This window comes from Lissotriton helveticus, chromosome 6, assembly GCF_964261635.1.
Source record: "Lissotriton helveticus chromosome 6, aLisHel1.1, whole genome shotgun sequence".
Taxonomy (NCBI): Eukaryota; Metazoa; Chordata; class Amphibia; order Caudata; family Salamandridae; genus Lissotriton; species Lissotriton helveticus.
In genome coordinates, this window is record NC_136067.1 from 1,070,684,020 (window position 1) to 1,070,709,006 (window position 24,987).

The following is a 24,987-nucleotide window of genomic DNA, read 5'->3' on the forward strand; positions in this document are numbered from 1 at the left end:
TGGATACGTTGCAATACCAGTAGCCCACTGACCTGATGAAGTCATCTCTTACTTTAGTACAGAAGTTATTTTCCTATCTCAGCTGTTATTCAAGCAGCTGCCCCACAGTTTGTATGTAAGCATCCATCACTTTTCTGTGAAAGGTAAGCCCAATATAAGATGATGATGATAAGCCACATTACATACAGCGCATCAGTACTTGTTAACAAATTAATGATTCTGTCAAAAGATGGTTGATTAGTCAAGCTGAATAAAGGTAGAAAATAGCTAGGCATTCAGTATTGTGAAAAAACTAATTTGTATTTTCTTTTTTCTTCCCTAACCAACAATACCTCATTTTCCCAAATGTTGGAATGTTGATCTACTGTAACTATGAAAACCTCTTCCAAAAGCACGGTAAGAATTCTAGCTTTTCATCTACATTCATTAAAGATTACCTTGTTCATGCATATCCTATCACAAAATAGTTTGTTAGCCTTTTGTGATTTTAAGCACAATGAAGTTGAGTATTGCTACTGATTGAGTAACTTGCAAGTGGTGCCCCACACCTATTACAGTTTGACCCATAAGGGTAAAGGCTGAAATGGGTTATAACTGTAGTTTATAACTTGTATAAACTGATTGGGGGTTGTATCTTAAAAGGACATGTAGAAGAAATGGAACACATTTTGATGGATTAGGATGAGAAGTAATCAATGAGCCCATCATAGATCGTTTTCTTCCATAAAAGAGCAAATACAACTCATGTTATTCCAAAGCCTTGAAAGTTAAAGCATAGTAGAGAAACCTGAAAGATAACCGTTACCAAATTGCAGCGGAAAGCAAAACACTTGTGCTAAATACCAGAGTTCCGTTTTCAAACCTTGTATTGAACGTTTCAGTTGCCCTCCCGCTCGGTTCACCACAGTCCAACAATTTCAAGCATTTATTCCTAACCCTGTTCTGATGCTTGTTTGAATTACTCCTCTAATATGGCTTTCTGATATCTGCTCTTTCGAAAATGCATTAATTCCATACAGCATTGAATTCAAATGTGGGACATTGCATCAGGTCCTAGTTCATTGACATTTACCCACATACCTCCTTCAAGCCCACTTTTCTGGATGAAACCATCTCCGATAAATAGATAAGGGGTTTCTTTTTCCTCAAGTCAAAACGCCTCTCAAAATGGACGCTGTCATCCCAATTGACGCTGGATCAAATACCACTGCTAATCAGGATGCCAAACCTAGACTTGAACATTTGCAAAATTTGAACTCCCGAGTAATATTGTTGTTACATCCTGCACATCTCTGTACATAGTTTATCTATGCTGCTACTCCTTTAATAGCATGTGCCATGTTTGTGTTTCCTTGATAAGATGCTAAAATTACATATTCCACCCCTTAAGACAGTTAAATGGCCAGAGTGTCCATGGAGCAAGATAGCCTTTGATATTTCGGGGCCTTTCCAAGTTTTACCTGAAAGTTCACGTTTTGCGTTGGTCATTGTAGATTACCATTCTAAATGGCCAGAAGTAAAATTTGTAGCTAAAATCACTTCTGAAGTTGTTATTTCCTTTTTCAAAGAAGTTTTCGCTAGAGAAGGCTGTCCTTCAGTTTTAGTGTCAGATAATGGTGTGCAGTTAGTCTCCACTGAAATGAAACTGTTTTTACAATCCTGCAACATCAAACACATTTGTACATCACTTTACGAGCCACATGAGAACGGGCAAGTTGAACGCTTTAACCGTGTTCTGAAGGGTTTTGTCTCTGATGCTATCAAAGAAAAGGGGGATTGGCTGAACCACATTAGACAGAAACTTTGGACTTATCGTATAACCCCTCATACCACCACTGAGATCAGTCCGTTCAAATTACTTAAAGGTAGGAATCCTGCAACTGACATGTGCCCCTGGTGGCTCAAAGAAAAATGTGAAAGCCTGGTGGAGAATGGTTTTGATGTCAAGGAAGTTGCGAGGAGAGTATGTGAGAAACAAGATAAGTCTGCAGTTTGGTACAACAAGAAGTGGAAGACTAAAGAACATGATTTGTGTGTTGGTGATTGGGTCAGAATTGCAAAACCTTTCTTTGTTAGCAAAGGTACGAGTAAGTTTGGCAGACCCATTCAAATAAAAAAAGTCTTCAGTAACTCTATAATAACTCAGGACGGCAAGGCCTGGAATTTAAGTAGGGTTGCTAAGTGTCCTACACAACATGCCTCCAGGTTTCAACCTCATCTCAATGTAAACAGAGATCACACCTCTGACGGTGGGTCTGAGTATGGTTCTGACTCAGTAGCCTCAAGAATTAAGGATGATGGGCGCATCAGAAGAAGACCTATTTCTTTACAAGATTTTGTATAGTATGTTCTACCAAGTTTAGTTGCGTTAAGTTTTATACCTTCCACTTTCATTTAAAGAGGGAGGTGTGTTACATCCTGCACATCTCTGTACATAGTTTATCTATGCTGCTACTCCTTTAATAGCATGTGCCATGTTTGTGTTTCCTTTTGATTCTACATTCCTAACAGAGCTTTGCTCATACAGCATTCTCCACTGTTTGTCAGTTGTCACCTGTATCCTGCTGTGTCAGGACTTGATGCTGTGCTGTTCAATAAACCTTCTAAATACCTCAAGATTTCCTGGATTATTACAATTGTACTCTAGCATTAAAACACCACTGTAGAAGTTCGAAACTCCTAATGGAGCCCTTTAGCATACATTGTACTTTCCATACTGTTTCTGAGCCTTCTGATTGTAGAAGTTCTGAGAACCACTCTTTGCCCTACAGATGTCACATAGCTTTATTTAAATACGTATTCTTTTGTAGGTGATTTATAATCTGAGCCATCTTTCTCAGAATTAAAATGCAAAAGAAGTCACTCTTCAAACTAAAACTAAGTGTACCTGAATTCTCCTCTTTGTAAACCCCCAACAAAAAATTTGTGGGGTAAAGTTTCTTTGAATTACACAAGACCAGACTTGCTTATTTTACCATCATCAGGGAACTAAACTTGCATGCCCTTTAAAAAAAATGTTTTATTCAAAGTCTTCCTGGCAGGCATAGTCCAGCTTCGTATGCTGGTGAGAGGAGTAAGCCATTGATAAACTCCAAATTCTTACCGGAACACTTCAATATCTGATCCTTTAGCATTTGGATGGAATCTATTCATTTCTCACTAGTCTGCAAAAGGCACCATGGCACCTCTGTTATGTTCTGAACACAGAAGGCGCAAGGTAGCCCACATTGCACTTAACTAAATTGGCCTCCTTGAGACACCATCAGAAACATATTTTTATAGGCTGTATGATGTCAATCAAATAGCTACCTGTATGAAAGGTTTGCATTGGAATCGAAGGCTATTGTCTTCTCCAGTACTATAAATCTTAGTGACTTTTGGAGCCAAAACCCTAAAAGATGTTTCTTAATTATTGTCTCCAACTGGAACTGATGCAGAAAACCTGGGCCTTTCCCTTTACATCTTCCCTCCGCTAATTGTCTGCAAAGTGTGAAAACTCACTTATGAAAAAAACAACGTATTTGTGCAGTCTAGTTCTAACCCTACGTTTAACCATTTGCGAAGTCCATTTTGGTAACTATTTAACTGTATTTCGGTCTATGAGCTGGCCCCTTTTGTTGTAATTTTCTATCCTCAGGTCACTGCTACACTACTATTTTGTCAAACCACTCTTCACAATTGAATATATGATTTTTCAACGATTTCAAGTTCCACGCATGGCATAACCACGCGAATTTTACATCGCAAGTGGCTTTACCACGCTGGAATTTACAACGAAGGATTGTACCACGTCTTACCTGCACGTCTTTCTCCAGCAGCCCTTACTTCCATCTACCATGGAAACAAGCGTCAAAACACGTCTTCCAAAATAAATAAAGGACTTCTTTTTTGACGTACACTGCACGTCTTTGGGGGAGGCTCTTTCCTTTTACTTCATTAATACCACAGAGCGTTTTTTTTTAAAATCTAACTCGCTCCTTAATTGTTGTTATTTTTTGGGGGGAGACCCCCCCAGCCCCCCTAGCCCCCCTCCCAACCCTCCCCCAGCACGACTGGACGGAATACCACGTCTCCCCCCAACCCACGCTGAACGTACTTTCGTGGTATAGACGGTCGTGGAAGGCACCCACGTTGAAAAAACGTTTGCGTGGTAAGTGTACCGTGGTAAACGTTATGCGTGGGGATGCCTTCGTAGTAAATGATGTTTCCCTCACAATTACCATCATAAATAAACCACATTGTTTCAAAAATACTGGCTTCTCTCTCAAAAAGCAGAGCCAATATTAAATGCATCAGTCACATAAGTTTATGACCGAATATCTATTCATTCTCTTGCTTGTGCCAGTGGATGTTAAACTAGTTTTAAATAAATACACACCGTTTCTTTTGCATATTATGTGAAGGTTTGTGAACATCAAGCGGTAGTTACAGAGGAAGGACACTAGTTTCTTCCTGTGTAGGGGGCTAGTTTAAAGAGGGGTTTTAACAGCTGTAAATTAAGATATACTAATTTATGATGGAACACTGCCTACATGAAGAGTTGATGGATAAGGTTTCCAGGATACATTTACATTAATTGAATAATAGTGGCCGAAAATGAACTTGAGCTGTGTTTTTAAACATTATGTCTGAAACATCTAAACTAAGTTTTCTTGTCCCATCTTAAATACTGGAGTAAGAAAGGCTGCTGTAAATAATTCCTCACCTTGTGAGAAATTGGTGTGGCGATGCAGCTTGGTCTGTTTTTGTCAAATCTAGAAATGTATGCAATCTGCCCCCAAAACTGCATCAGATTCTCTACTTACAGCTTTGGCTTAATTACTTTCTAGTGGGCTTGGTTATCCAAAGGAAACCAACAAGCAATTGATTCCTACATGATTTTATAGTTTGGGAATAGGGGGAGCTACAGAATGTTTTAAGATGGGTTTTGATCATTAACACTGAGGGGGCTGGGGGGTGAGTAGCTCCTGGTGGCACTAACCACAGCAAAGAGATGCAGCACCTCGGAGTATTAAGGGGGTGGAAGGGAACTGCAGAAGAGGGGATTGTAGCAACTTTGAGAGAGGTAGTTGAAATGAGAATACTTCTGGCAATCTTCAGGAGTAGGAAGATTGGTAGGCAAGGCAGTTCTGAACAATGAACGCTTCTTTCTTACTAGCTTTAGCATGGCCTGCAATAATTGATCTAGTAAACAAAACAAGGAATTTGAAATGTGCCTCCCACAATTTTCTGTAGAAATTGCGTTGATGGTATAGTCATCCCTTTATTAAAGAATTAATAGCACCAAATAGCTGGAATGGTTGTATCCTTTTCAGATAAGATTGTGTGTTGGGGAAATATTTTAAAACGTGGTTTAAACCTATCATATGTGCATTAAAATTTCTAAATGCATTAGTTGATCAATTTTAGGAAGGAGATGTGGCTAATCAGCTAGTGCTGCAGACTTTGGAGCCTAGAGACCAAGGTTTTGAATCCTGGCCTTGACGCTTGACTCAACATCATGTGATTCTGGGCAAATCACCTAATATCCCGTACATAAATATGCAAAATGTATTTGTGTAATCCACATTTAATGTACAAAATCTTGTAAATCATCTCCCAGCCCTCATGTAATGTAAAGTGCTCCTTTGCTTCCTAATTAGGTTTGTGCTATATAAATAGATACATGGGATATTTGATTGTCTTGCAAGTTCTACCTGATGAACCTTGTAGGACAGTAATCATTTCCAGTGCCCTATCCCGTCAATGTTCCTCTACCTTTTATCTTTTGTTTTGTCAATAACTTAAATCTCTCCAATGTAACTGAACTGCATAATGAATAGTTTTCTTTTCCCAAAGTTGTCTGCAGAATCACTTACTCCTGCATGTTTGTGGTATGCTGAAAGTTCAGGCTTTTACTCTTTTTGTATTTATTTCCAGCACTTTTGGGGACCTGTGGCCAACTGGGGCCTCCCTATTGCTGCTATCAATGACATGAAGAAGTCTCCAGAGATTATTAGTGGCCGTATGACATTGGGTAAGCATTTGAGTTTTTGGATGGAATTCAACAGGTTCTCATCTAGGACTCCTCCATTAAGGACCCCTACCCCTTTTAAACACCACTTCTGAAACAATTATTGCTTCCAGTCAATAGTTTTAGTTTATTTTATTTATGCATGATTAATTAAAACCGTTGCATATGCATAACACTAACTGTTCCATATACATGATTCAGCAGGGTAAACCGTATTAAAACCCATCTTATGCATCATATTAAATTCTCATCTTGGGGCTTATGCAGTTCATCATATCTAAAATGCTTGTGCGTCCATAGTAGGTAAACTATCGAAAGCTTTGCCAAGTAAAACAACAGTAACACATTAATACATCAAGTTAAGACCTCATTATGCAACATGTTAAAATTCACTTTTTGCGACTTGTGCAATTCGTCAGGTCTAAAATGCCTGTGCGTCAAAGTAGGTAAACTAGCAGAACTGTGCCAAGTTAATCAGCAGTAATAACCATCATTATACAGAATGTTAAAGTTCACCTTTAAGGACTTGTGCAATTCATCAGATCTAAGGTACCTGTGCGTCAGTGTAGGTGAACTACTGAGTGTTTTGCCAAGTTAAGCAAGGATAAAAACCAGGCACGGCTGTTTTATTTAATGTCTGATTGTGATGTGTAGTTAAGTCTCTCTGTCACTATGTCAAAATATTTTGTGAGCCAGCAGTTTAGTTGTGATTCAGCTGGATTGAAGCACAGTTTTACTGCCTGTCTGCAGGTCCTGATGCCGCTCTGCTTGAATATTGGTCGGTGGAGGGTGCCTCTTATGTCCTTCAGTGTGGGGCAAATGCAAAAGACGTGCACAAGGTGCTCGTTTCCTCTTTCGCATAGATGGCAGGATTGCCCTCCTAGTCTCCATTTCCATGGTGGGAGGTGTGGGAGGATTGGTAAAATGCCAAAGCGTAGCCTTAGGAATTTTTCTTTTATCTGCAGTTTTACTCCTGTTTTCAGATAACGTTGCAGTTCGAGAACTTTATAGTCACTGAGTACTGTCTAGCCATGAGTCCTTTTAGCCAGTGTCTCCTTGTCTTGTAAGATGGATACCTTTTGTGTTACCTTTCTTATGATCTTTTTAAAACTGAAGAGGTTTCCCAGAGATCGTACAGTCCCAGTATCTTTAGAGAGTCAAACAAGTGGTCCCTGGCCGGAAATTTTTCATGACATGACCACTCGTTCCAAAGGTGTGAGTTTAAACATCCTGCCTCAGCGCCTCAGATCTTGTGCCAACTTTTTATATATGCACCCTTCCTTTCCACAGATTGTTTTTGTAGCCCAACTTCCAAACGTATTTGGGCCGGTGGCACATAGTTTGGTAGGCAGAAAATTGCTCTATAGGTATTGCCAATTACTTTATCCAAGGCCCTTTCAGTGATTTGCTCCCATAAGTTATCGCAGTTTGTAATTTTACGTGGATCACCCATAATAAGGGATCAAGGGTCAGGTCAGGTAGCACTTTTTTCAGGAGTTTCATTGCTAGGTACCTCATTTTGCCCTTTCTGTGTAGGCCCTCCATTTGGGGTCTGAACAAGCCTGTGCAGTCCAGGCAAACTCCAAGGTATTAGTAGTTCGTTACCTGGTCCAAACCTTCCCCATCTAGGTACCAGTTTTTTTGGTTTTTTTTCCTTTTGTGGTAGTTTACAGTCATAATGTTTGTTTTCTTAAGATTTATATTTAGGGCATTGAGTTGTGAAACTTTTAGTAGTGTTCAAAAGATGTTGCAGACCAATAGGAGTCTGACTTATCAGCACCATGTTATCCGCATATAGCAGGTTAGACAGCGAGGTTTTTCCCAGTTTCGGGGCATGTGATGTGCTCTTGTCCAGTACCACGGGAAGGTCGGCCAGAAAGAGGTTAAAGAGTAAGGGTGCTAGAACGCAGTCTTGCTTTCCACCTTTGGAGGTGGTAATTCGCCTTGAGCAGTGTGTCCAGGCTCCTAGTTTGATCTTAACCCTGGTGTTAGTGTGTAGCAATATCAGCCTATATAAAAGGGCTTTCGGTAATCCCGCAGCTTTCCAATTTCTCCCATAGTTTGGCGCGGTCTACGTGATCAAAAGCCGCACTATAATCTATAAAGCATAAAAATAGGGGATTCTTTGCCACTGGGCTGATTATCAATCCTTTCCAAGACTCCTGTTTTCTGTGTGTGCCTGGGAGTAGTGCTTCGCTCCAGTAATCCACGTTGTGCTTGTACAGCTTTTGGAGGCATTCCGTTGGGCCTGGGGCTCCTTCTAGCCTACCCCTTGCTATTTATCTCTTGATCTGCGATGTAGTCATTTCATGGTAGTCTTCATTAATGATTCTTGGCCTGCTGCCATTTCTACTCTTTGGCATTTTTGTCTACTCAAGGAGGAATCCTTATGCTTGGCTTCTCTGGTCTGTTCCGTTATTTTTCCTCTACAAGTGATACCTCTGTCTTCTTTGATAATCCTGGATTCTTCGTCTGTCTCGTTCTCCTTTTGCATATTGATGTTCAAGTGACTGAGCAGGTATTTTGCCCAAGTAGCCTCTATTATATTAGAATTTATTCCTAGATGAGTTGGCCGTTGAAGTCTGTTGATCGTCTGCCAGAACCTGTTGCTGTTCTTAAGATAGGCGTCATGGAGTATCTTACCCCATAGTTTTTCTTTCTCTTGCCTTTTTTTATCCAATAGCTTCTTTTTTAGTAGTACCTTCAGTTTCCGTAGGTCACATTGCAGATCTAGGTTTTGGGGCAGTTTGCGAAGCCGTCTTAGTTTTTGGTTTGGTGACCATCGGAGATTCTTTATTTCCAGCGTAATTGCCGCCCTAAATGAGGTAACCACCGTTTTTCCTGGTTTCGTTCCTGACCTGGTTGTGAATTTCTTCCCAAGAATTGATGTAAAGTTCTCCCAGGCTTTTCCGGGTTGGATTAGCGTATGTTTTCCTAGGCAATGAAGTGTCTTTGCAGTGTTTGATAATTCCTCAATCGTGTTGGGTTTACACCTTATTCGTTTGTAATTAGAGGTGAATTCTGTGCCCAATATTTTGCATGCCTCCAGTATATTTGCCCAGTTTGCTTTTAATATCACTACCTGAGGTAAGTGATCACTGTGTTCGTTGTTGCCTATTCTAAAAGAGTTGATGTTGTGGAACATAGATTAAGTTGTAAAGGTGAAGTCTGGATAGGTAGAAGTGTTTGTCGAGTGGAATGTTGGGACCAGCGGGTTGTCCTCCATGAAGCTGCTGTTCAGGGCTCTCACATTTAGATTTTCAAGTTCTTCAAGGAAATGTGTTGCACATCTCATTGGTTTCCTTGAAGATGCTGGACCCTAATGATAATAATAATAATAATAATAATAATGAGGAAGCTTATAAAGCGCCTGGTTAAGCACACCGGCGTGTCCCCGTGCTGTAGTGAGTGAAAAGTCCCAGAGCCCCCTACTATGCTTCAGGCGCCCAGAAGTATTATTGAAGGAACAAATGTGTTTTGAGCTTTCTTCTGAACCTGATCTCCGAGGGTTCCAGGCGAAGCTCAAGCGGGAGTTTGTTCCAGCTTCTATATGCCAAGAGCCGGAAGGATCTGCCACCCATTCGGGCCTTTTTGACTTTAGGGATTACCAGCAGGCCAGTTCCAGTAGATCTAAGGGACCGGACGGGTCTGTAGGCAGTGATATGGTTCTACAGGGGGCTAGGCCTGATGCCTTGAATAATCCGGTGGCACGTACATAAGGCCTTAAACGCAATTCTTTCCCTGACAGGGAGATAATGAAGAGCCTCCAGTGCCCTTGTCGAGGCGGCTCTTCTCGGGAGCCTAAGGACCAGCCGAGCCGCCGCTTTTTTGCAGCACCTGCAGTCGGTCTAGGCTCCTAACAGTGGCACCTAAATACAATAGGTTACCATAATCTAATCGCGAGGTTACAAGGGCGTGCACCAGCGTCCTTCTTGCTTCTGTAGCTGTGGGTCATCGGCGTATGACACAATCCGCATTCCAAAACCCTCAGCTATACTTGCCACAGGGGAAACTTATAGATTAAATAAGGTGGGACTTGGGGCCGAGCCCTGGGGCACACCCTGATCCAGTTTCACCGTTCTAGAATAATGGGCGCCCTGTCTGACCTGGAACCTACGTTCCGTCAGGAAAGATTGAATCCATTTTAGTGCCGCACCTGAGACACCGCCCTTGTTCAGACACTGCAGCAAGGTGTAGTGTGCTACAGTGTCAAAGGCGGCGCTCGGGTCCAAAAGGATGAGAGCCATTGTCTGTCCCTCATCCACTCCCTGTCTAATGGTCTCAACGGCCATAAGTAGAGCTGACTCCGTGGAGTGGAGCGATCTAAACCCAAACTGCGTAGGATGGAGAAGATTGGATTCCTCCACATAGGCCATAAGTTGAAGATTTGCGGCCTTCTTTGCCACTTTAGCCAAGTAAGGTAGCAGCGAGATCGGGCGAAGATTGTCCAATTTCTCCATACTGATGTTGGGCTTTTTCTGAAGTGGGAGTACCACCGCCTGCTTCCAGCCGTCCGGCACCGTGTGCATCCTAAATGACACATCTAGAAGATGTCTGATATAGGGCTCAAGAATGTCAAGGCTCTCCCTGAGCAATTTAGGTGAGGCGGGATCCCTGGGTGAGCCTGACTTTATAGAACTGCAGATCCTACGGAGCAGCTCGGGGGAGGGGTGGTAAAGCTATCCAGCCTATAATCTCCCCCGTCAGCCCTCTTAAGCTCCACAAACTCTACACCCGTTTTTTTTTGCTCCCGGAATGGAGGAATATATTTTTGCCACTTTCTCTGAGAAGAAGCCTGCGATACGATCGCAGGATTCCTCCGAACTTTCCGTGGGTATAGCAGACAATTTAAGTGAGGACATTTCCCTACAGATCTTAAATAATTCCTTAGTGGAATTTTCTGCTTCCCCAATTCTCTCTGCGAAGTAAGTGGCCTTGGCCCGTCTGATTAACCCATGGTAGGTTCTCCGTTTTTCCTGATATTCCCACTTGGCTTGATTGAGAAAGGTTATCCTCCACTGCCTCTCGAGGCGTTTACACTGTCTTTGCTAGGCGCAAGTCGTCGTTATTCCATGGTGCCGATTTTTGAGACCTACTCATTGACTTATTCAGACGTAGCGGGGCAGTGCTGTCAAGAGCGTCTTATACGTCTTTCAAGATTACAGCAGGCAGTTTCGGCATCAATACCCCCCGGCTGTCCTCCTTTGGCCAGAGCTTCGTTAAACTTTGACTGGGAGAAGCCAGCCCATTTGCGACACGGGTAGTTTAACATAAGGTTGTTCAGGGGCTCTAGGTTCTGGAATTTTCACCACAAAGGGAACAAAGAAATGATCAGACCAGGGGATGGGAATGGGTGTGTTCACTTCAACTCACCCCCCCCCCCCCCAATTAGCAAATACTGGATCCAGTAAATGGCCGTGCTGATGGGTAGGGGTTTTCGAGTTATGATTAAATTGTAGTGACTGTAGATCCTGGCATAAATCTACAGCCCCCCCTATAAAGGGAATTCTCCAAATGCATATTAAGATCCCCTAATAGAAGGAATTTATCCCTCCGTAGGGCAGATTCCGTAATACCTTCCAACAGACTTGTGACAAAGCGTGCATAGGGACCCGGAGGTCTATAGACCAAGAGTCCTTTCACAGTGATGCGCGGCTTAACCCTTATTGTAAAAGCACCCGCCTCGCTATCCGCTATGGTTAAGGGTTCCATTTGGCAGCTTAGCGGCTGTTTAAAGGCAATTTCTGTCCCACCACCTCTACCGGATGTCCTATCCAGCCTGACAATCATGTACCCTATGGGAAGTGCCTCAATAATATCAGGCTCTGAATCGGAGTCCAGCCAAGTTTCTGTAAGGAATAGGAGGTCCAGCTTTTTATCTGTAAGTAGATCAAAGAAATCTTTTTTTTTTTTTTTTTAAATCTCTTTATTAGCATCAGATTGGTCCGTGCAAGCATACAAATACACAAGAAATTGTCGACAATAAAAACGTTAATGATCGTTATACAAAAGAAGTACATGGATGACTAGACCAATGACATTACAGGTAGTGTAGCACATTCTAGATTCTTATTTTCACTTTTCCATACCTGAAGGAAAATTGCACACGCGGTATAAAGAGATACAACTTTTCACAAACAAAACGAAAACAAGTGAGCCTTCATGACAGACAGAGCGGCAAGCAATACACCTAGTGACTAGTAAGATGGCATAACCAGAGGCATAGGCAGACGAGGGTAATTAAGACGACAAGCGTAAGGACTAGGGCGAAGCAACCACCCCATCCGGGGCAAGGCGTGCAAGGGAACTGAAGAGGGAGACGCCCCGGCCCCAATCAGCACACAGTCCAAAATCAGCAGCTCACTCATAACCCACTCCAGTAGTGTGTGGACGTTAAGCCCTGCAGACCCCAATAGGCAGCGCACTGGTGGTGCAGCTACAATCACCTAGCCCACCCCCTCTGGGACAATTGAGCTAGCAGCCTAGGAGTGTGTATCCCGTGTAATCTTGCTAAGATACTGTCGGTATGGGCCCCAAATGTCAAGTGGGCGTGAGGCTGTAGGAATCTGGGTGGAATATTCCACACTATTGGTGTTACATTGGGCAAGGCTGCGCATCCAATTCACGGAAGTAGGGATTCGCCTGGACCCCCAAAGTAAAGCAATTTCCCTTTTCGCCAGCAAGAAACCTATGGCGGCAAGCTTACGCGTGGCCCGGGGGAACTCCGCGACATAGCCAAGCAGTGCAATTTCCGGCTTATGTTGCAGTTCGCACTCTAGAATGTCTCCCAAAATGTGGTGTACCTGTAGCCAGTAAGTGTGCAGTTTCGGACAGGTCCATGTGAGATGTGCAAAATCGGCATGGGGAGCTTTGCATTTAGGGCAGTGATGAGGTCTGTTCGGATCGATTCTGTGGGCCAGCGCCGGAGTAAAGTATAGTCGCCTCAAAAATTTGAAATGAATTAGTTTATGTCTACTGTTAATAGAGACCTCTTTAGTGGAGCGGCAACAGGCATCCCTTTGGGCATCTGTGATGGGGCCGCCCAAATCAAGCTCCCACGCCGCCCGAACCCTCGCATCCGAAGACGGGAGGGCCGCCACACAAAGTCCATACAACCTGGAGACCATATGGGCTCCCGTTTGCGACTGGAGTAGAAAAGTCAGTGCTGTCATTTCATCCGGCGGCAATGGGAACGACGGAAACTGCGCTCTAAGCAGGGACCTCAGTCTGGTCAGGACAAAGGAATCCATATATGTCCGTTCCGTGAACCGTGGATCCTCGGACACAGAGAAAACATGTCCGTCCGGAAACAGATCTCCTATTGTGGTGAGCTGGTATTTGGCCAGCGTTCTGCAGACCACCGCTTCCGCAGTGATGGGGAGCCAGTGAGGTTTAGGTAATGGAAGAGCCGGGGAAAACAGTACGTCCAGCTGGAGCAGTCTACGCACCTGCATCCAGGCCCACGATGTAGTGGACACAGTTTGTATGTCAAGGGGGTCACGCGGAAAGCCTCCGGGCAAGATCGAGTTGAGGGTAAGTGGCAGCACCAAGTCTGCTTCAGGTCTCAAATACGGGATCCGAGCGTCCGGGTGAAACCAAGGGTGTGCATATGCGCACTGCGCGACCAGGTAATAAATATAAAAGTCCGGCACTCCAAAGCCACCTCGCTCATAAGGCAGCGTTAAAATGCGCCAAGAAACTCGCGGCCTTTTATCCCCCCACACTAACCGCAACAACAATGAGCGGAGCTGCGTGAAGAAAATCCGAGTGAGCGGGACCGGTATGTTATTAAATAAGTACAGAAAGCGGGGAAGAATGATCATTTTAATTATGGCGATACGGCCGGCCATAGAGATAGGGAGGCGAATCCAACGTGCAATATTATCCTCCAGAAAGTCCAACGCCTGCCCATAGTTAAGACGAATCATGGATACCGTTTCTAGATGAATGTGGATACCCAGATATTTCACCGAGTCTGTATTCCATTCCAGCGGGAACGGGCAGTCCCAGCGAGCAGTGGAGGGGGTGAGCGGAAAGATCTCAGATTTATGCCAATTAATACGAAGACCGGAGTACCTCCCAAAGCGTTCCACCTCAAGCAGCAAAGGCGACAGGTTGGTCTCCGGAGACCTGACATACAGAATGGTATCATCAGCGTAGAGGGAGACGAGTAACGGGCCTGTCCGGAACTGGAGCCCGCGTTGCAGGTGGCGCTCCTGAAAATGACGTACCAAAGGGTCCATGGCTAGAATATATAACAGGGGGGACAGGGGGCATCCCTGCCTGGTTCCCCGGGAAAGAGGGAAGCTATCAGAGAGCGTGCCATTAAGGCGCAGTCTCGCTCTGGGGGCAGTATAAAGCAGCTCGACTGTGGAGACAAACAAGGACGGCATGCCCATGCGGTGCATGACAGATAGAAAGAACGACCATTCTAAGGTGTCAAATGCCTTCTCGGCGTCTAAAAACACCGCAGCTGCCGGTGTAGTCGGCTCAATTTTGTGAAGAACAGAAAACAGCGTCCGCAGATTAAAGGAGGTGGATCTATGGGGAACGAACCCGGACTGGGCTGGCGAAATGATAGACTCCATAAGTAAAGATAGTCGGGTGGCAAGGACTTTCGCCAAAATTTTATAGTCAAGATTGAGCAGGGAAAGGGGCCTGTAGGAACCGCACCTAGTGGGGTCCCGATCCGGTTTGGGAAGTAAAATGATAACGGCCTCCCGCAATGTGGGTGGCAGAATCCCCGTCTCGAGTGACTCCGCATACACCTCAATCAGGCGAGGTACCAGTTCCTCCTTGTACTCCTTATAGAAGTCAGCTGAAAAGCCATCTAGCCCCGGCGCCGACGAGCCTTTCAATGCATCAATGGCTTCCACAACGCTGTCCGGTTCAATAGGCATCGCCAGAAAGTCCTGCATGTGTTTTTCCAGGAAGACCATAGAGATTTCGTTAATATAGGGGCCAGGGTCGCGACAGTCAGCCGATAGTCCCGAGGTGTACAAGTCCTTGTAGTAGGATAGGCAGGCATCGCAGATGGCAGGGGTGGTCTGATGACGAGCTCCCTGATCATCTACCATGTCCGAGATAAATGAAGCCTGGCGGGGGGGACGAAGCAGATGGGCCAAGAGCTTGCCAGGCCTGTCTCCTTCACCATACTGCCTAGCCGAGTGTTGTGCGCAGAGATATGTCAGTTCTCTGTCTGCAGTGTCTCTGAACTCTTGCAGCAGTGCCAACCTTTTTGCCTCCACCCCACCATCCGTGTCAGTGAGCGTGTTAGTGTCCAAAGCGGCAATGTCCTTCTCAATACGGGTCAGGGAGGCACGGATGTCGCGCAAAGCCCCTACATGTTTGTTGATGCAAACCCCTCTAATGGTGGCCTTGAAACCCTCCCACAATGTAGCCCAAGCGTCCACTGTGCCCTCGTTGAACTCAAAGTACTCCTCTATGGCAATGCGAATGTCCTCCTTGAAGACCGGGTCAGCTAACGCCCTGCCAGGAAAACGCCATTGTTTCTCGTACCCTCCCAACCTGGGGATGAGCAGGGTCAGCACTATGGGAGAGTGGTCAGACAGAGTGCGCGGGAGTGTCAAATGGTCACTCACCCAACCGGCTACCCCTGGGGAAAGGAGCCAGTAGTCTATTCTGGTGCTAGTGTTGTGATACCCCGAGTGGTGGGTGTAGACGGGTGAGGTGGAATGCAAACGGGCCTCAATGTCAATCAGTGAGTAATGAGCGCACACATCCGCCAGCACAGCACGGGAGCGGGGCTTACAATCCGGGGAAGAGGAGGTGCTGTCCCTGGCAGGGGTCATGAGCAGGTTAAAGTCACCCCCCAGTATCATCATATCAGTGTCTAATCTCAGCAAAACATCCTGAAGTCCCCGGAAGAAGGCAGGGGAGTCCGAGTTGGGGCCATATATTCCAACAAAGGTGACCTTAAAGCCCAGAAGCACCCCCGTAACCACAACATATCTGCCATCTACATCCAAAATGCTGTCTGAGAGCACGAATGGAACACGTCGATGTATCAGGATTGCAACCCCCCTTGCATATCTGCTATAGCTAGAAAAAAACCTGTGCGCGCCCCAGCTTTTTGCAAAGGAGGAAGAGTGAGCATCCACTAGGTGTGTCTCCTGCAAAAATAGGACATCCACCCCATGCCGCGCTGCATAGTTTAGAACCTGTCGCCTTTTCCTCGTATCATTTAAACCTCTGACGTTCCAAGACATGGAGGTAAGCCTGGAAGGACCAGACTGCTGCCCTAACTTAGCCATTCAAACTCGGTGGAATCGTAAGAAAACATGCGTGTACGGACCTGCCATTCCCTATCGCAAAAAAGGCATCACTTAGATAGAAAAACAGTGCGAATGCACAAACAACAAGACCAAAGCATAAACAAGCCCCTCCCAACCACCCACCACCCAGCCACTCCTCAGGCCCAAGGAGGCTAAACCCACCCTTCCGGAAACAACCTAGAGCAACAAACAACAACAGTTGTCCACTAATGTACCTGTAAAATAAAGACAATGTTAGAGAAAAAAACAATGCGGCTCGCGCCATGGGGGTAGGCGACGCTCCGCCATGCAAGAACCACAACCGGGGCAACGTTCAAATGTCAGCAAGTATGAAAAAAGCACTGCAAAAGTAAAAAAAATAGGAACCGTAGTATCAGATGCAGATTACTGGGGCAAACACTCCGGATCGAGAAGATGGAAAGGTGCTAGGTCAACCCTGTCCGGTTTCGGTAAACAGGTCAGCACTAGCCTGCGAGTCAGTGTGCGGCGGAGACTGTTGAGCAACATCAGATTGTCGAGGGGACCCCCTGTTTTTGTAGGCTCGACAAAATTCCAGTGCCTCCGCAGGAGAGTCAAAAATGCGAAACCTGCCGTCCACGTCCGCCCGGAGCCTGGCAGGATACAGCATACCATAGCGCAATCCCATTTTGCGCAAGGCAGCTTTGACACCAGTGTATTTACGGCGTGCATCTTGGACCATGATGGTGAAGTCCGGGTAGAAAGAGAGCACATCTCCCTGCCACCGAACCTCGCCCGCCTCCCTGGCAGCCTTCAGCGCCGCATCTCTGTCCCTGAAGTTCATAAGCCTGGCAATAATGGGCCGGGGCGGCAGGCCAGGGTTAGGTCGGGGCCCCAGCGATCTGTGAGCGCGCTCAACCACGAAGCCAGCGGTAAACGTGTCTCGGCCAAAAAGTTCGATCAGGAGGTGTTCCACAAAAGTGTCAAAGCGTCCGGTAGCTGTCGTCTCCGCCACGCCGATAATTCGGATATTATTGCGCCTGCTGCGCGCCTCTAAATCCTCGTTCTTAATTGCGACGTCTTTAAGGATCTTCTCCACTCGTTCCAACCTTTTCAGCGTCGACGCCGCACCATCCTCGAGGTCGGAAACTCTGGATTCCGCCAGGTCCAGACGCCTATCGTGCAGTTGGATCGTCGCGCCCATGTCCGCCATTTTCTTTTCGAGGGTATCAAAACGAGAATCCAAGGCCTTGAATCCAGCCCTCATCTCACCCATCATCTCAGCAACCATACCCGCAGTGTCTTTCGCTGCCAACTGGCCCCCAGCGTCCACCTCCGCCGCCGGCGAAGCTGCAGAAGCACGTAGGGTGCTGAACTGAAGGTAAGTCGCTTCTGGGTAACATCCTTCTTCACCATGTTGGAAGCAGTGGCGGGCAAATCGCCAGTGGCACAGGACTCTATGACAACAGCGGCACCCAGAGAGTCAAGCACAGTGTCCGGGCACCCCAGTAGCAAGGCGGGTAGGACGGGACCAGAGCAGGGGTACTCGTCGGTCCACCGTCCCAGGGCTGACTCACGCTGCGGGAGCCCACGAGTCGCCAAGGCGGTTGCCCACAGGACAGCAGGGCATGAATCTGGCTGGAGGAGTGCGCCAGAGGCCAAGAAGTAGGGTCAGCAGGCGGCTGCGGCAGCCACCCGGCAGCAGCCGGCGGATCAAGGGGCCCACCAAGACAGGCAGTCAAAGGTGGTGTGGTGGGGGGACCAAGTAGGCAAGGCCTCGAGGCAAAGGTAACTCAGCTGGGCCAGGTCTCGCAGGTCAGGTAGCCAGCGTCGGTCACAAGAAGCTGTACAGGCGGCAGACAAACAGGGCTACCACATCAGCAGGAGCGCAGGAGGCCAAGTTCCGCAGGGGGACAGGCGCAGGTCTTGGGTGCACGGTAGCGGTGGGGCAATGGAGGTAGGCCCCCACCGAGTGCAGCGACGCCAGGCCGTTCGCAGAGCGCCCTGAAGCCCGCCGGCCACACCCCTCGCCAAGCGCCCCGAAGCCCGCCGCCCGCGCTCCCCGCTCGCCGCCGCCCCACCCGGCGGTCCCCAAAAATCAAGGCCCCGGCTCCCAAGGCCGGACCAGGCCGCAAGTGCCGGTCACGCACCGAGGGGCCGCACCTCCACCCACGGAGACCACCGGGGCCGAGCAGCGGACTCGGGAGAGAACTACAGCGGCCCTAGGGCCGAGGGGGACAGCAAGGGGGCAATCAGGAGACTCACCAGGCGCTCCGCAGCTGCAACGTAACTGCCCGCGAGGCGCAGCCGGCCGCAGCACCACTCAGCTGTTCCGACCTTCCACGTTGTCCCCCGTCCTCCAGATTAGGCAGGCTGCATCAGTAGGCTCCAAGGATCGGCTGCAGGCGTAATTCGTCCTCAGCGCAGCGCCGGATCAGTGGCGAACGGCCCCGGTCATTTCTCGCCCGGCGGAGCTCTACGATCAGGCGGCCATTTCGTTCGCCCGCGTAGCCACGCCCCCGATCAAAGAAATCTAATTTATGTTTACACATTGATCTGGAATTCAGCAGACCGCAAGAAAGCTTAGTTGCCCCTTGCTTTGACTTATCTGCCACACGAAAGATAAATTGGCAGTGTTTACATTCCATGTCCTCATCTACTTTCATGCTGTTGCAGCATGCGCTAGGGGTCTTGGGGCAAAAATCATAGAGTTGATTTGCACTCCACTGAACTCTTGCAGTATTTTGGCCAGGGGTTTTGGCCCCGGTCCCCGAATGGCCGCGGACGGGCGCAGACGGGCTTGCCTTCGGCGCGCCGTTGGCGCGTCCGCTGCATTGCCGATGGAGCATCCACCTTTTATCCCACCAAGCCTCTGCAGCTTGGGAGCACTAGACCGCTAACCGGCCCGCCCGCCCACCGGAAGTGACTGTCTCTACCCTTCCTTGCCCTCCACGCAACGGTGCTAATCACCGGGGCGGGGAAGGAAGGAAATCAAGACCAGCCTTCAATCAAGTGTGCAGCCCCACTCAGGTGAGCTACCGAAATATGTTTGCTCAATTCAGTTTTTAAAAAATCTTAAAACCGCTGTCCCACAAGATAGCAGCACACGCAAAGCAATAATTATTAAAATGAACAGCCAGGTAAAAAGAAGGCGCCGTAAGCAGCAGCTAAGGGCACTGCCCACTCACCACCCTGACCCTGATTCTGTATTCCCCCATGCAGCGGTTAATTCCTGTGCCAGTTCTGCCTCTGGCCCAGACCCGATTAAGGTAGAGATTAGAATCGCCTGCCAGAATGATGTGATCTGCAACCAGCTCTTCCATAACCCTTTTCAGCTCTTCCACATGCTCTTTTACAGCTTTCAATATTGTTTGGAGTGCACGTAGGTGTTGATTATCGTGATTGGCTGGTCTTTTCCTTTTTAAGCTTGAGTGTTATCCTTACCGCCTGTATGGCACTTGGGGCTTCAATTTGGTCCTCTACTGATGAGGTAGCTCCTATTGTGGTTATTGAGGCAAATATCATGTCTCCCTGAGTGATGGTCAAAGTCGGACCCCTTTTTTGCAAGGACAAGTTGTGACGTGTACCCCTGAAGCTCAAACGCCTGGTCCTCCCAGGTTTATTGTAGTAATATCAGGCCAGACGACTTTAAATGATTTAATACGACTAGGTCTTCCATCTTCGTCGCCAGGCCATTTATGTTCCACATACACATACAGGTTTTCCGCCGAGGGAGTTGTTAATCCGGGCATGTCTTGTCATTTGGTTCCCTTTTGTTACTGTTCGCTGTATTTGAGTCCGGCTAGAGTTTGATGACCAAGGCATCAAGTCATTATGCTTGAGTCCTGTTTTCAAGTTAATGGCCTTAGAATGAGCAGGATAACCTCTTGGGGAGCTGCTGTGAGCTCCATTTTAATACAGATGTAGTAGTTTTTGGTAATCCGCTACTGAGATCATTTAAAAAGGGCGTTGGATAGGGCGGTCTTTATACAGCTTTAATCTTATCCCCTACTGTAAAAATGTGTTCTTTCATGATTAACTATTTCATTAGTATTCCATATTGTTTATTTGCTTCTGGACATTGTGGATTGTTGGTTGGCTGGAATGCAATTGAAAGCAGACCTGCAGAGCTTAGATTTTCTAGACTCAAGATGGAATGTAGAAGCCGCAATATGTTCCCCCTATTTAATATATCTACTCTTCCCCGAGTTGCGTATTTTGGAAAGAATGTAATGGTATCTGTTCCCACTGCATCATTAAACACTATTTCCTGGTGAGGTTTTACTTCATGATGTAAGGGCTGTTGTGGTGTGGAGTTGCTCTTGCTAACCCCTTGTTTGGCAATGATGTTGCTCGCTTGTTGGGGCTCGACTGGTGCCTGGCCTTTTTCTGGCATGTTGACGATGTGTGCATTCTCCCAGAGTGATCTTTGTGCTAGCTCCCTAGGGTTGATCCATAGCCCATATTCCAGTTTGGTCCTTAGGGTCTGTGTTGCACTGGTGGCCTTGCTAAGTTCTTGTGCTATTGTGTTTATGTCCTTGGTAGAAGAGCAGATGCTGATGTCTCTGCTGTTCCTATTTGGGGAATCCATGGTTGTCACTTTTTATGCCAGTTTTAGAGGTGTCCAGTCCTTTATTTTTGCTTTGGCTTTGTTGGCGACCCCCTGATTCTGCCTGACCTCATGTCTTCCTGGTTTGCCTTTTTCTAATTCCTTGGCCGTTCCCTTTTAGGCCTTAAGATCGTTTGTTTACTGCTGGCAAGTGCGCTTGGTAAGTTTGTTATATTTTAATATGCTTGTCATCCTTGCTCACTCCTCAATAGTGGTGCTTTTATAAGGGAGGACTAATGGACTTGGCCCTCCTGCTTCCTCCAGGTAAGGGGGCTCTATGCAGTTGTTCTGGGAAATTGTGATGGCTGTTGAAGCACTGTTCAAAAAATGATTCCTTGTCAGAATGATCCATGGACCACAGGGGGCCCTGCACTACGCAGCACTCTAAGCATACTAAACACTCTAAGTTTCTGCGAGCAGTTTGCTAGGTCGGGGAGTAACCTGGGGTAGTGGGTGGCAAGCAGGGTCTGCGAGATGTATATATGACAAGTGAAGTGGGAGGGTGGGGATGCTGTTAATTTAGAAATGGGTGGGGCTCAAAATGTCCCTCAGCCACCTACCTGGTACTCCTGGTATCCCTGACCTGCAGTAATTTGCTGAAGTAAATTGAGCTGCTTCTGTGGTTTCCGCCCGGGCTCTGCACTCAGCAGCTGCTACCTAATGGCAGCTTCTGAGGCGCCTCTACGTCCTCTAAGTCTTTGAGCCCCGCCGCCTTGTCGCCCTGCCACCTTACCGCCACGCTTGTGGCCCTCTAATTGTAGCGGCTGCAGCGGGATGCGGTATGGCACGGCGGTAGGAGCCGCAGATGGAAGAAGTCCACTAAGCAGAGCAGCAGCAACCTCCCTCGCTGTTTTGCTGGTTTGTTGTGGCGCCATCTAGCGACTCTCGAATCACTGGCCCACTTCTATAGGGGGAGAATTCTAGAAGTTGGGACAGATAGCGTAGCAGAAGTGGTGTCCTGAGCCAAGAGAGGCAGCAGGATTTTTGGAGTGAGTGGGGCCCTACAAGTGGGCTCATGCTGCACCCGGGACTAATATTGCTTCCAGTCAGAAATGATCTGATTTTTCTAATTACACTAAAGATTAAATTCTTGATTAGTATTCTTCAATACAAACTATATTTTTTCTGCAGTACCCCAGGTACACCCGCAGTCGTTTCAATAAGAAAATTAACAGATTAAATAATTAATTGGTCTGGAAACTATCATTAATAATAATACATTTTATAAAGCGCCTGGTTACACCGAGAACAGTGTGTCCCTGCGCTGTGATGTGGATAGCTACAGTTAGTCAGGCATGTCTCCCCTCAGCTCCTCAGATGCGGACCTCCTCACTCTCCCACCTGAGGGAAGAGGTGGGTTTTCAATTGTTTCCGGAAAATACGTTCCGAAGTCTCTGCTCGCATTTCGGGTGGGATTCTGTTCCAATGTTGAGCCGCTTGAACTCGGAAGGAGCGCCCACCCATCCGAGCTCTTCTAAACTTAGGAACCTTCATCAGCCCTTTCCCGGAAGATCTGAACTCGCGCCCAGGGATATACGGGCTCAGCAGTTCCAACAGATAAGATGGCCCCTTCCCCTGCGTGATGCGATGGCTAATCAGCAAGGTTTTATAAAGCACCCGTTCCTTAATCGGCAGCCAATGAAGAGATTACAGGGCTTTCTTTGCTGACGCTCTTTTGGGCAACATCAAGATCATCCGGGCAGCCGCATTCTGTATGCGCTGTAGTCTGGTGATACATCTAACATTAGCTCCGAGGTACAGGACATTCCCATAATCCAACCTGGAGGTAACGAGAGCATGAACCAGGGTTTTCCTGGCCGAAGTAGGGAGTAGGTCAAGTGTTTTCCGCATATTTCCCAGGATACCACATTGTCCTGCCACACGTCTGGTGTGGTACTCTAAGGAGATTTTGCTATCTAGCCAGATACCCAAATTCCTGACTTGATCGCTGGGAGAGGGTAGAGGCCCCAATACCTGCGGAAACCATGCCGATGTCCACACAGATGGTGCGTTCCCCACCACCAGCACCTCCGTCTTGCTTCCGTTTAATTTCAAGCAGTTATTGGACATCCAGGCCGCTGTAGCTTGTAAGCACAACCAGAAGTTGTCGGCTGCTGCCCCGTCAGATTGAGCAAGAGACACCACAAGTTGGGTGTCATCAGCATAGGTTACAACTTGAACCCCAAACCTTTCAGTGATCTCTGCTATTGGTGTTACATAGAGATTAAAAAGAGTGGGGCTCAAGCTAGACCCTTGGGGCACTCCCTGATTCAGCCTAATACTCTTCAACCGGTGGGATCCCTGGGCTACTTGAAAGCTACGATTCTGGAGGAACGATTTCAGCCACTCCAGAGCTCTGCCTCACACCCCCTTTTTTCAGACACTGCAGCAAGATGTGATGTGCTACAGTGTCGAAAGCAGCGCTTAAGTCCAAAAGGTTCAGCGCTGTGGTGTGGCCTTCATCCACCAGCTCACGTATAGTCTCTGTTGACAGGAGTAATGCAGACTCAGTCGAGTAGAACGCCCGGAAGCCTGATTGGGTAGGGTGTAGGAGTTTATATCTTTCGATATCTTCCGTCAGTTGCTTATTAACAACTTTCTCCGCAATTTTAGAGAAGTAGGGGTGAAGAGAGATTGGGCGCAAGTTATCTAGCTGCTCCGCGCTAATATTAGGTTTTTTCTTGAGCGGGAGTACCACTGCCTCTTTCCAAGCTGATGGGACATTTCACCCTGTCCGCCACAGAGAAACCTTTCCTAATCATTTGAATATGATCAGTGTACACTTGGGTACATGCAGTTGGGACTTTTTGAGTGTTTTGCTTTATGTATTGTTACAATGACACGGAAAAGAAAGTCATGTCAGGGGCAGCAAGAGATATGATACCACCTTTCGCTCTCTATTCTCTTGCCATTTGTAGTAATGCTGTCTTTTTGACATATGTTTTTTCAAGCCATGTAGTAATCCACGAATATTTTATGGTAATTTCTAAAAGCGGTGTTGCCGAGTTTCAAAGAATTCAGAATAAATTCAATCTTTCACATCTACGTTTCAAGTCCCTGAACTGGGCCCACTTTTGACTATTTGGGGAACTGGAAAAACGTACAGGTGTACTCATGGAAGTTTACTCAAGTTGTAGCTTTCCTTGCGTATTCTCCAGGGGAAAATGCTTTTCACTGTGTCGAAATCCCTGCCCCACAAAAATAGGCTTTCCTTTCCCTTTTAAATCCTGGAATTGCATTTGCCTTTGTTTCTGCCTTAGTTTTACTTGCATTCCATTTGTGGTTCGCATCATGCTTAATCTTTAGAAACACTTCAAACTTACACGTTTGTAGGAGTTCTTTGAATTTTTCCATGGTCATCCTACCCCAGTCACACATCCTGACCTGAAACCTAGTAGTGAATGCCATGTGCCAAAATGGCAGATAGTTAAGAGCTAGTGTCCTATTGCCGGTTTAAACGTCTACGGATAGATTTTGAATACATATGCAGCATTAATTTTTTTCCAATAACTCCCTCATTCCCCCCCAAAAAGTACGTAATTTCAGTTTGGTTGTTCTGAGGTTTGTAAATGATTTCCCTTTAGTTAAATTTTGCTTAGCATGGTCCTTTTTTTTTTTTTTTTCTTGTACAGTCTCATTTTGTTGCATCATTTTCTTTGATTTTCCTCACACTCTTTCGTGTGCAAATAAATTGGCAAATGTGATATTTAAAAGCAGCGGCTCTTGAAGGTGGTAACGGACTGCTTTATTTGGCTGTATCTTTGTGCCTAAGGACATCCATCTGAGGCTTTGCTTCAATATGGCCTGTGCCTAAATCAATATCCATTTTTTTGAAAATCTGGTTCATCTACTATATTGCGATGCGTAGGGGTCAAGAAACGGTCTGAAACAAGTTTTGACTCTTTTTGGGAAGAGGTAACTTTCACAGTTGAGATTCTGTCAAAGCCGAAGAAGTACCAAAAGTACGCCCTTTAGTGACTGGCCTTCCTTCGATGGCTAAGGCATTTTTTGAGACCAAAGACGTGTTCCAGCCATCCAAGCAAAATTTCAGCTTATGACTGTTATGTTGGACAAATGGACTCTTAGCCTACCCATTTAGGGAAAGTCCAAGC

General features: G+C 46.6%; 1 protein-coding gene across 1 annotated transcript in view; it reads left to right on the forward strand.

Moving 5' to 3' along the window:
• The window catches only part of MPC1 (mitochondrial pyruvate carrier 1), a 56,309-nt gene that overhangs the window by 15,810 nt on the left and 15,512 nt on the right, over positions 1-24,987 (forward strand). Inside the window, exon 2 of the mRNA XM_078648719.1 lies at positions 5,920-6,016. Coding sequence (XP_078504845.1) covers positions 5,920-6,016 — 97 coding nt within the window. The remainder of the gene's footprint in view (positions 1-5,919; positions 6,017-24,987) is intronic.